This window comes from Pungitius pungitius, chromosome 8 (genome assembly GCF_949316345.1).
Source record: "Pungitius pungitius chromosome 8, fPunPun2.1, whole genome shotgun sequence".
Lineage (NCBI taxonomy): Eukaryota > Metazoa > Chordata > Actinopteri > Perciformes > Gasterosteidae > Pungitius > Pungitius pungitius.
In genome coordinates this window covers 21,335,840-21,347,371 of record NC_084907.1, presented here as the reverse complement: position 1 = coordinate 21,347,371, position 11,532 = coordinate 21,335,840, and the positions used below count along the sequence as shown (strand labels likewise).

The 11,532-nt window shown below is 44.5% G+C and overlaps 3 protein-coding genes across 8 annotated transcripts; 1 reads left to right on the top strand and 2 right to left on the bottom strand.

Annotated features, from left to right (window-relative positions):
* On the bottom strand, positions 1 to 4,233 carry si:ch211-213o11.11 (probable G-protein coupled receptor). Of its 4 annotated transcripts, none has more exons than XM_037448317.2 (2): positions 3,682 to 4,233; positions 1 to 2,029 (listed from the first exon to the last, which is right to left on the bottom strand). In XM_037448317.2, exon 2 carries the CDS (start codon positions 1,937 to 1,939, stop codon positions 659 to 661), a length of 1,281 nt encoding a protein of 426 aa, XP_037304214.2. In that variant the 5' UTR covers positions 1,940 to 2,029; positions 3,682 to 4,233; the 3' UTR covers positions 1 to 658. The 4 variants fall into 4 exon arrangements, with proteins under 4 accessions (XP_037304214.2, XP_037304215.2, XP_037304219.2 ...); XM_037448318.2 differs by having other exon boundaries at positions 3,967 to 4,233; XM_037448322.2 differs by lacking the exon at positions 3,682 to 4,233 and adding an exon at positions 2,626 to 3,557.
* Positions 4,234 to 4,754: 521 nt separating this feature from the next.
* On the bottom strand, positions 4,755 to 7,439 carry LOC119229771 (uncharacterized). Of its 2 annotated transcripts, none has more exons than XM_037490467.2 (6): positions 7,294 to 7,439; positions 6,776 to 6,969; positions 6,496 to 6,664; positions 5,944 to 6,116; positions 5,596 to 5,824; positions 4,755 to 5,496 (listed from the first exon to the last, which is right to left on the bottom strand). In XM_037490467.2, exons 2-6 carry the CDS (start codon positions 6,929 to 6,931, stop codon positions 5,297 to 5,299), a joined length of 927 nt encoding a protein of 308 aa, XP_037346364.2. In that variant the 5' UTR covers positions 6,932 to 6,969; positions 7,294 to 7,439; the 3' UTR covers positions 4,755 to 5,296. The 2 variants fall into 2 exon arrangements, with proteins under 2 accessions (XP_037346364.2, XP_037346366.2); XM_037490469.2 differs by having other exon boundaries at positions 6,496 to 6,661; positions 7,294 to 7,438.
* Positions 7,440 to 7,475: 36 nt separating this feature from the next.
* On the top strand, positions 7,476 to 11,483 carry rrp9 (ribosomal RNA processing 9, U3 small nucleolar RNA binding protein). 2 transcript variants are annotated; one of them, XM_037490464.2, is made up of 15 exons: positions 7,476 to 7,941; positions 8,093 to 8,187; positions 8,320 to 8,432; positions 8,516 to 8,583; positions 8,771 to 8,812; positions 8,908 to 9,034; positions 9,154 to 9,278; positions 9,366 to 9,458; positions 9,573 to 9,673; positions 9,761 to 9,895; positions 10,328 to 10,390; positions 10,501 to 10,646; positions 10,874 to 10,953; positions 11,081 to 11,154; positions 11,335 to 11,483. In XM_037490464.2, exons 1-15 carry the CDS (start codon positions 7,858 to 7,860, stop codon positions 11,435 to 11,437), a joined length of 1,449 nt encoding a protein of 482 aa, XP_037346361.1. In that variant the 5' UTR covers positions 7,476 to 7,857; the 3' UTR covers positions 11,438 to 11,483. The 2 variants fall into 2 exon arrangements, with proteins under 2 accessions (XP_037346361.1, XP_037346360.1); XM_037490463.2 differs by having other exon boundaries at positions 10,501 to 10,661.
* Positions 11,484 to 11,532: the final 49 nt, after the last annotated feature.

The window sequence follows — 11,532 nt, the reverse complement described above, 5'->3', positions numbered from 1 at the left end:
TGAAAGTAACTTGGGTTTATTTTCACATTTAAAGCTTAAGAAACAATACACTGTTCAACAAAACGTAATGTGTCTCTTTTTAAATAAAATGTACATACATTTCTGCAACAAAAATACCACAGAACAGTGAGTAAGTTGTACAAAGAATATTGCTGCCATGTTGATAACTCATGAAAACAGGTTGTCTTAAGTGAACAAGGAATGACTTCTTACTCTCATCGTCATTATATACATGCTGTATATCATGAATCATGAATATATCAACAATATTAGTATTTAGATGCAGATATAGATACTGATCATATTACCTCAATTCCATATTCAAGTAAAATCTGGTATTTGTGTTCTTATGAATGTAATGATTGGTAATCAAAGAAAATGTAACTTTGTTTAAGTAGCTATAATTACAAAGTATTCCTTTAAAGATTAACAAGGTACCGGTTTTAATTCAAACACAAATACAGCCAAAATAATTCAAGAAACGCAGCTTTCTATTCATGTTCTATAAACTATTAATGAAACGATGCTCTGTGTGAACTTGCACTGCATGCAAACACAACCAACAGACATAATGCATCGAGATCACTTACATTATTCATCATATCAATATCACGTTATTTTGAAGCGTTGTCCTGCAGGACACGAATGCTGAGTTTATCTAACTGAACTCTTCTGGGATCTGGCCTGGTATCCTGAAACCAGTCTGCCCAGTGTGATCCACAGTGCTTCTAGGACTGGACGCGGCAACGCTCGCCTGCGTCTCCACTGTGCAGCTGGTCCTGTGGAGGAACTGCAGGAAGTTCTCGTGGCCCGAGCCCTCGTGGCTGGAGGCGGTCAGCTCGGCGGGCCGGGCCGCGTAGCAGCGCCTCAGCTTACAAAGCTCCTCCCTGATCTGCCGGTTGAGAAGCCCGTAGAAAAATGGGTTGACAGCAAAGGAGGAGTATGCCAGCCATGAGACCGTCGCCTCCAGGTCATCGGGAATCCGGGGTGTCTCGTCGAGCATCAGGTACAAGTGAAAGGCGAAGTAAGGCAGCCAGCAGACCAGAAACTGCCCGACGATAACCACCAGAGTGAGAGCGGCTTTACCTCCGCCAAAAGGCCGCTCGCGCGCCATCCTCGGCGGAGCGGTGCGCGTCGTGATGATGGTGGTCTGGCTGTTTATCGAGTCCGAGCGATGCTTCGCCTGGCCGCTGGCCCACAGGGGCAGGGGCCCGTGCTGGCGGGCGGCCACGCGGGCCACCTTGTAGACGTTGCAGTAGACGGCGAAAATCACCACGGCGGGGAGGCAGAAACAAGCGACGCTGAAGAGCACGGAGAAGACCCGCCTGTGGTCGCTGTGGCTCCAGTACAGCGAGCAGCGCGCGGCGCTGATGGTGCCCAGGGCGCCGTAGGGGGGCCACCCGAACACGGTGGACAGGCCCAGCGCCGCCGACGCCACCCACACGGTCACTATCACAGCTGTGGTCAGCTTCAGCGTCATCTTGACCTCGTAGCGCATGGGGTGGACGATGTAGTAGTAGCGCTCCACGCTGATGGCCGTGATGGTGAAGATGGAGGCCGCCACGAGCATCACGTTGAGGAAGACGTGCACCTGGCACTCGAGGGCGCTGAACACCACGCCGGCGAAGTACGTCGAGCTGGACACGATCCCGAGAGGCATGAGCAAGATGGCACACAGCAGGTCCACTGCACACAGGTGGCACACAAAGGCAAACTTCCTGAGATGGGGAGCTTTCATGACTACGACCAGAACAGCAGTGTTGGCTAAGAGTGCCAGAACATTCAGGGTCACCATGAAGAACATCCCTGCCAGGTCCTTGAAGCGCGTCTGCGGGTTGGGAAGGGTGCCCAGTTGCCTGCTGGGAGCTGTGGGCATCGGCGCCCAAACAGTAAGGGTGTCATTGTACCGAGGGGTCGGAAACAAACCGTTTTCCTCCATGACTCATTGTAAAGGTTCCAGGGTGAAAGTACACATCTGCATTCCAGGCCCCCCCATCGCTCAGTAAACACGCTGGAGAATCATTCACTCCTGTGTGCGGGAAATAAAGTCCATTAAAACAGGGACATTTATTGCAAATAATTTCAAATAAAGACTACATTTAATCTTTGAACCTGTTGTAAAAACTACGTGGGAGACTAAACTGATCTGTTACGTCTGGACTTTATACGCTTGACATGGATGAAGACCTCCTGAATCTAACCTTCGGTCGATTAATCAAAACATTTTGTATTGCACTTCTGTATTGTGTGCGCTCATTAAATACCGATCATCAAAGGATTTTCAATCAAAGCTTTCAAGAAATTCTGAACTCCGAAAGTATGGGGTCCTACATTTTTCCACAATGCAACTAATAGAGCTGGTGGCATTTCAGGCTGAGAGGTAAAAACGATGACAACTGATCTGTTGGTATTTAAATTGTGGACAAAAAAAACTAAAACTGAATATTTCTTATAGTCAGTCAAAGTATAATTTAATAGAGAAACAGCATATTACAGGTGCTACTGAATCCCCATTGCATTTCTTGAAATATACCTTATTAAAAGCGCTGGAGGATATTTTTTCCAATCTGAATCCAGTGACCCTCACTGCACCGTCGTGACTTTAAAGAGAACACACATACATACCTTAAGGATATTGGAAAGTTAACCAATAACTCTTTGGGAGAGTATTTAAGAAGTGATGCTCTCTAGTGAGGGAAGGACATAATCAGTAGGAATAATTCATAGAGGACACACTGTCTCCCTTACATCCGTCCCCATCCTTTTGAAATGAAAGATAATGAGTGTTCTTGTTTTATCCCAGCTGCAGGGAAGTGGCTGCATTGATTAGTATGTGTTCTGTGTCATCCTGCGCCGCACCATCAAAGAGGAAACCTCTTCCAAAGGCAGGCTGAAACACAGTCACTGTGCAGTTTGTCGAAAAACTTAAACTCCATATGTGTTACAATTAAATCAAACTAAAGGCAGCAAATATACAATCATTATTTCATATTGTTGCATTTTCAGCTGTTTGACTCTGTGCATCTTCAATGTACCTCTTCCTGTACGCTTTATTAAATATAACTGTGGATGAAGCAGTGTCCTTAATACTAACTAATACTCATAATGTGCCCTCTCCCCTGCAATGATCCACTCGTGCTGTAATCTTCTCCGGCGGACAGCGTGCAACATTTGCAGTGAGATTTATCCCCAGGAAGCTACGTGTACGTCCTCACACATGTTATGTAAGGTTACCCTCGTGTTTCATCATGTTGCACCACTGCTTGCAAACTTTAAAGCCACGTTCTGCCGCTGAAGAGGGTCATCACTTCGTCGTCAGTCATTTTCAGTTTATTTGGCTTTCGGAGATTTATCCCAATCAGAGAAACATGCATTGCATTTAGTATTTTCTGTAGTTCTTGTTTAATATACTGTTCATTCTAATAAGGAAGAGGGAATTATGCAGCTCTTTTGATCTCGCATAAATCCATGCAATGAAGCAATTAAACCGATTTTATTGCAGACGTAGTAAGGATATTGAGTATTACAATTTCATCATTTGCTTGAGGAGGAAATGACACAAAATGTATATTCATGGGTTGCAGTAGATTTCAAATACTGTATTTAGAAACATGATGTAATGGCAATATTGTAATAGTAAAATTCATCATATTCCACAAAAACAAATTGAAGTAGACTGACCTTTGGCAATAGACGCCACGCTGTCCAGGAACAACGTCAAAAAACATTCATCCCGTGTGAAGGCTTGATTATCCAGTTAGTCATTTCTGATGCCAGAGTTTCATTTTCAAAACCACCATTTATCATTCCATATTTTACTTACTGGCCATTACCTTGTTGGGTTTGTAAAGGTCTTGAAGCTCTTCTGTTAACCCTATAAACTAAATTCTCACAACTGATAAATTCATTGGTCTAAAATTTCACCAGACTGCAGTTTGTAAAAACAATTAAAAAAACAATCCTTACATTTCAAACACCAGCTGCAGCTCCTCCAAAAAGTTCATAGTTCTGTAAACTTAAATACTTCCTAATCATGGTGATGAATCCTGGCGGAATCCTTTAAAAGCACCGAACTGGGCCGTCAGGTGCATAAGAGAACAAGTCCCCCTCAGAGACGTATTAGAAGATGTACGAAAACGGTGACAAAATAAATCAAAATGATAGCTTGGTTCAAAAGAAACAAACATGAGCCTTGGTGACCGACCCCAGGGAGACTCACACTGACAGAGAGAGGTGATGTGTCCACTGAGACACCACAGCTGGTTGAGCAAAGGAGGGGCAGGCGAAGGGGGAGGAGCCAACAATCGGTGATTGTTCAAATCACATTTTTTAAGACATGACTATCAAACCGGCCCCCGCTGACATTAAGCATCCCCCCCCCCACACACACACAAGTCAGTCAGTCAGTGTGTGGCAGTGACTGTCACACACTGTCCACTATGCCTCTGTTTCTACAGATGTTCCGTTATACTCTCCACAGCCCTTTCAGAGAATACATAAAAGGAAAGTATTGGACAGGGTTGTTCAGTCTAGTCACCCATTTACAGCGGGTTTCTTCTCAAAATGAAGCACATCCAGTATCTTTTGCCCCTGACATTGTAGAGCAGCTGTAGCCTTGAGATTTGCCAGCTGCAGAGGATGGAAGAGCTCAGTGCTGACATCTGCTGGTTGACAGGAGAACAACGTTCCTGATTAAAGCATATTGTACTTGCACTGAGCTGAATTAAGAAGTTCACATTACACAAGAATATGGGTTCAAAAAGGTTTATTGTCCCACACGGAGATAAGCATGACAAAAAGATTAGATTAAATATCACTAATATATATATCAACTGCCCTAGCAGTAAAAAACTAATCTAGAAGCACATTATCACTTTGTGTACAGTTTCTTATGAACACATGGTACAAATAGTAACCTTAGTATTTAAAACATTTTCAAATATCCTAATTTTGAAACAGTCGAACCGATTGAAAAGTTAAAAGTTAAAACCAGTATACATGTTTGACAAAGGCTGACCTCAGAGAAGATTTAGACACAGCCACTCACCTACCTTCAATTAAATAAGAACACTTGGTAGTTTTTAGCAGACGATTACACGCAACATTTGATAGCGCTCTCCGAGGTATTGGTTGGGTCGGGATACACAAACTGTGAAAAAAGGAATTCTAAAAAAAAAAAAAAAACGCTACCTTCAAGCACAAACTTTCAATACTGACTAAACCACGGTTAAATTAAAAAAAGGCCACCTGTCAAACATTTCTATCACATCCAAATCCTGATGGCCGCCTCAAAAGATTATAACTGAGAATCACTTTCCATTGCTCCATTTTCAGGCAGGATTGAAGCAGCTTGGCAGAAGCTCTGGTCAATAGCTTTGCTGTCGGATTTACCCATACCCAGCCTCTTCTTCAATAGCTTGTCCTCGTTATTCAACTTCGTGCGGATTGCAATTTTTATTTGGCTGCTTTCAACACCAAACTTGGCTTCCACATGCCCTGGAAGAAGAAGCATGATCATTTAATTCATTTCCATAACCAAAAGCCCCAAATATACTGCGTGATGGAAGAAGTGATGCTAAATGTCGTCCACCTTACCGATTAAACTTCTCAAGATCTCCGGAGGGAGTTGAGGCTTGTGGCAATCTTCCCCGGTGAAGGTGTTCCTTCGGCCCTGCAGAGAGTGCGTGGCCAACGTCTCTCTGTCAAAAAGTATCATCAGCAGAGCCGACGTGTACTTCTTGTAGTCGGCAAACTCTGCGATGCGCATATAAAGATTTTTTGGCACTCGAAGATGCTCTGAAAGGTACAAAAAGTTTTGATCGTCCTGTGGGGAAAAATAAAAAGCAGAGGGTAAGCTTCGAAACACACCGTCGGCAGGAGGGATGAAATGGTGCATGGTGAGCCTTCGCTTATTGTTCGCAGACACGGAACGAGAGCACTGACTTGCGGGATGTCAAGTTCCTCCGTCATCTCTGCCCCGGACTCCGCCAGGAAGGAGACGTTTTCATCTTGAGAGGTCTGTGGCGCTGCCGCCTCGCCCCCTTGGAGTACGTGATCCAGAGTGACGCGCAGCTCGTGTGCCGTGTGCCTCATCTGCATCATCAGCGTGTTCATCTCTGTGAACCGTGTAAAATCATGGAGGAAAAAAAAAAAATGCTAGATGCCATTTTTACAGCACAGGGTCAGGGCCGTAGGATTTTAGCAGACGCTACGAGTCCCAAGAAAACTTTTAACATGCCAACAACCTGCAAACGTATGCAAGAAAAATCTCAATTTGATTTTCCAATTGACCTTTCCTAGAAAGTCTTCTGAAAGAGATTATATAATCTGAATGACCCCTAGAAGAAACACAGGTAGTCATGCGGCCACCTCGCCTGCAGACAGATGGATGTTTTATATGTTTTGAGTGATTTGCTGTGCACTGAAAACGTTGAAGGCATTCACAGGAAACCAATTAGATTCAGTTTAAAAAGTATTGTAGTATGATGCACCCACCTTTCAACTCCCTCAGCTCTCTCTCGGCCAGAACTCTACACCTGCGTTCATATTTGAGCTGCGCCTGCAGCTGCTCAATTTTCATGAGGAGACTGATGGTGTCCGTTCTGATGTCTGGGCTTGAAATGTTTTCTTCGTCAAAATCAATGCTTACAATGTTTTCATGCTGCTGAATAGAGAAAAAAATCCTTTAACGAGCAGGAAGGTAAACAGTTGGGGGGTTTTTTTTGGGGGGGGGGGGGTATGCACAATTGCGTGTCAGAAAGGAGCAACACCTCACCTCGTTGTTGGGGAAAGGGGAGTAGCTGCACTCCTCGGCCAGCCTGTACTTCTCCTCCACGGGATCGCAGCCAAACTCCTGGGCGTCGGTGCCGATTTTCAGCATCTTGACCGGTATTGGTGTTGCGGTCGCCCCCGCGTCTCTCTTGGGCGGCATGGAGGGGCTGGGGAAGGTGGAGGAGGAGTGAAGACAATCTGTGGACAGGTAAAAAAAAGAAGAAGAAAAGAAGATTTGACTGGGTCGACCACAAGGTTCTCCCGGCAGCAAAGACGGGAGTCAAACTTTGAGGGAAACTTTTTTGTTTTCATTCGAACGACGTGTTTTGCCCGTCCATTTTGGAGAGAAAAGGGAAAAGTTATAGTTCCCATCGCATCCCTCCCCCTCCCCCTTCCTCCTCAACCCCTCCTACTAGCTTGTAGATTTCCTCCAGCCGGAGCCGCCGAGTTGATACCAGCTGTCTATCAAAACATCATCAATACGTGTGACCTTTGATATCGGAGCGCGCGGACGAGGCTCACCTGGCCGTTGGGCTCTACTTCGCGGATAAACTGAGCACACTCACACCGAGGACAGAGACGGCGCAGTAAATGCAAATACTGCGTAGTAGAGGAAGTAGTAGTACTACTGCCGTAGTACAGTACATAGGTCCCGATACAAATACCGGCTGATTCGCGACAGCCGCGCTAAAGTGCGCCGGTTAAATATGTCTGAAAAAACGGTTCCCGTGTTTGTGTTTTACTGTGTGTGGTAGACACGAGTGGAATAGCGTTGCGTTGTGAAATGTATATTTTTACAATTATGTGCGGAACAAAGGTGCGTAAACGTTCTCCCCGAGGGAAGTATTTTACCCATGTACAGTTTCCTGCCTGCCTAAATTTGTCATTTAACCAATGAAAAAAGAGCGTCTTGACAAAAGGCGGGACAAGAAGAAGGCACTGTGAAGAGCAGCCAATCGGCGCCTTTCTTCTACTGTGACTTCGGCTGCCTAGTTCGGTTGAGATAAATCCATGTGGGTTCGCTGTTGACTTGCTCCCATATAAAGTGGATGAGCTAACTATCCGCGGTTACTTGTGCCTCTCAAAATGTCTTCGACTTTCTTCATCAAGAAAAAAGGCAACCCCAAATTAGCGCAAAAGGGAAAAAATACAGCTGTACTCAAACGAAAGGTGAGTAAACTGTAACAAGTAACGTTAGTTAACCAGCAGGTTAACACATGTGCCTCGATCTGATCTCCCCTACCGTTGCTACTCGGCCACTAATGCTAAATCAAGCTAAATAACTAATTACAACCTTTCCAATTTTTTTCTCCTTCTGCAGGGCGATGGGGAGCTGGGTGGTAAAAGTAAGCTACGAGCCAAGAAACCCAACTCTAAATACAACGAAGAGATTTCCAGCGACTCTGAGACAGATGGGTAAATTCCTCTTGTTATTCCTTTTTAGGGTTTCGCGCATTGACGATCACTGTATTTAATTAATAAGTCCGGATTTAATATCTCATAAAGTAAGTCGGTTGTACGTTTGTCACTTGGTGTCTTATTTCTCAGTCCCATAGATCCCAGGGACAGACAGTCCGACGAAGACAGTGAGTATGACGAAACACCACAGGAGAAGAAGCTTAGATTAGCCAAACTTTACCTGGACCAGCTGAAGGAACAAGGTGAGCTTTTATTACCCAACGGCATAAGTAATGACTCGAACATCAATGCCTGCATATATATTTATTGTATGATCTGACACTAGATGACTACAAAGCCGAGAAAGACTCCTTTGAAACTGATCTGATTGCTGGAAGACTTCAAGAAGAAGTGGTAAGCTTTTTTTTCCTATGCATCCGGTCTCTCTTAAGTGTCAATTTAGCCTAAGTTTGATTTGTTAAATCCCGCTAAACAGTAACTCTTGTTAAACAGTATCAGGGAGAGTGGGTCCCTTATTGTGGGCTCAGGTTCCCCCTGGTTGGTCTATTTGTGTGTGACGTGTTTTGTGGTTTTCCTCCAGCTTGAACAAAAAGGAAAGCTTCAGCGGCTCATTGCCAAAGATGTAAGTATGGGAACCTTCATTGCCTTTTGATCTCCACGGCAACGCCTTGATGTGAACAGACTGACTCCCATTTCCTTTTTGCTCTTGCGTTGTAGCTCATTCCACCGGATGCGTCAGAGATTAGGATGCTAAGAGGACACAAGCTTCCAATTACCTGTCTGGTCATTAGCCCTGATGAAAAGTACATCTATTCTGCTGCCAAAGACTGCTCCATCATTAAGTGTTAGTATACATCAAGATTCTTTGTTTTCATGCTTCGGTGAAGTTTGGCTGAAATGGTGAATTAGCCTTGGAAACCCCATTTAATTTCATTTAGTTTAAGTTGAGTCTTATTTCTTCAGGGGATGTCGAGAGTGGGAAGAAGCTGCACACAGTGCCGGGTGGAAGGAAAGGTACCCAGGACCGACACGTTGGGCACACGGCACATATCCTGTGTATGGCCATTTCCTCAGATGGGAAATACTTGGTGAGTAGTAATCTCGGCATATCCAGCAGTTTGCCAAAGTGTGCCTTGATGTTTTAAGGATCTCTTTTTTTCCTCAACATCTTTTAGGCCACAGGAGACGTGAACAAACTGATCATGATCTGGGAGGCAGAAACATGTAAACATCTCTATACATTCACCGGACACAAAGGCCCCGTGTCGGTACGTTCTCTTTTTCTGCTCCTTAAAAGGTGCTTTTGCGTGGCGCTATTTACACAGCTGGAAAGCAGTTGTGGGTCCTCGTGTTAAACGCATTGCGTGTATTTTTCCTCTCAGGGTCTTTCCTTCAGGAGGGGAACTCATGACCTGTACAGCGCCTCTCACGACCGCTCGGTGAAGGTGTGGAACGTGGACGAGAACGCATACGTAGAGACTCTGTGAGTGACCGGAACGTTCTTCCGTTCCCTGCCGGGATGCTGGATTTTGTCTTTGGAAGTTTGACTTGAACTTGTGCTTCACTGTAGCTTTGGGCATCAGGACGCCATCACGGGACTGGACAGCCTGAGCCGCGAGCTGTGTGTCACGGCAGGAGGAAGGGACCGCTCGGTGAGGGTGTGGAAGATAGCCGAGGAATCCCAGCTGGTGTTTCACGGCCACGAGTGAGTCTGTTTTTTTTTTGTTTTTGTTTTTGTATCCTCTCATCTCAACCTTTTTGATTTCCGATGCGTTTGTCCAGGGTCAGAACTGTAAAATAAAGCAAACTGCCGCACACATCCAAGTGAAATTAGTTCTAAATGTCCATGGTTCAAACACCACACACATTTTCTATTGGCAAGGACTGTTAACCAGGAAGTCCCTTAAAGGAAAGTTATGACTCGCATACACATTTAAATAATTCACAAAGACCCTTAGAAGTACCTACTGATTAACTGTTGAGTTTATTATGTAGAGATTATTGAATGAGTGGACCACGGCAATGATTTTGGACAAAAGTAGTTTTTTACACAACTATTATTGGTCGCTAGGAGCAACGGCACACTTGACTGAGCACAAAAACGTGCTACAATTACCTGTCACTGGTGTTCCTACAGGGGTTCGATTGATTGCATCCAGCTGATAAACGAGGAGCACATGATAACTGGAGCCGATGATGGGTAAGTCAGATGCATCTCTTACGGTCACTTTGCCCGAGTCTCACAGCTTTGTTCTACAGTCATTAATGGTTCTCTTCCGTATTCGTCTCCCAATTTTCGGTACGACTCAGCTCTGTCTCTCTTTGGAGTGTCAACAAGAAGAGGCCTCTCAGCACAGTGAAAAAGGCTCACGGTTGCCATGGTGACGCAGGGCTGGAGCAGCCTCATTGGGTCTCTTCTGTAGCGGCGCTTCAGAACTCTGATACGGTCGCCTCAGGTGCTTCTTCCGGCTGTGAGAGTCCTCCTTACCAGCTTTTTAATACCACACATACATTTACTATTAAGTGGAGAACATAGTTGAACCTTTTTTCTGTTATTTTTATGTATGTAAATGCAATCACGCAAATGACTGCTTAAGCAGAACTGTTGATGCGTTGATGTTGACCTTCACTGCACTAAGGACTTTCTGTAGTGATGTAAAGGTACAACGGTTCTCCTTTACAGGTTCACACAACTCAACGATCCAGGTGTGGAAATGTGGCCAGAATTACCGCGGGCTGGAGCCTCTATTCAGTATACCAGTGGTAATTTGCTCTTTTGAAGAAAAAAATCGCATTAAAATGTGCTGTGAGAAATGTTACACAATTACAATGCATTCCTGTCAATCACAATGACAAACGTATATTTTTCCTTTCTTTCGCTTTCTCTCAGTCTGGTTTTGTCAACAGTCTGAAGTTTTCGAGCTCTGGTCAGTTCTTGGTGGCAGGAGTTGGACAGGAGCACAGGTAACAATGTCCACTAGAGAGCAGTGTTTATCCGTCTATCTTCTGCCACGGTGATTGATCAGTTAAAAAAGATTGCACACAAATATTTTAGTTATAGGGTGATTTGTAATGAAGGTTTGGGGCACTGCAGCTGAGTTTTGTATCGGTTATCTCTGATTCTAAGTGTTTGTTTTTCTGCAGGTTGGGAAGATGGTGGAGACTAAAAGAGGCCAAGAATGGAGTCTATATTATTCCTCTTAAAAGGAAACTTCCCATTCCAGAGGAAACTAAGATAGCTGAATAGTGAACTGTTGGCTTATATTTTGTATATTAAAGGTTTATAAACTGCCTGTGTATGATTTGATTACTTTTCCCTTTTTTTTTTTTTTTTTGTTCAGA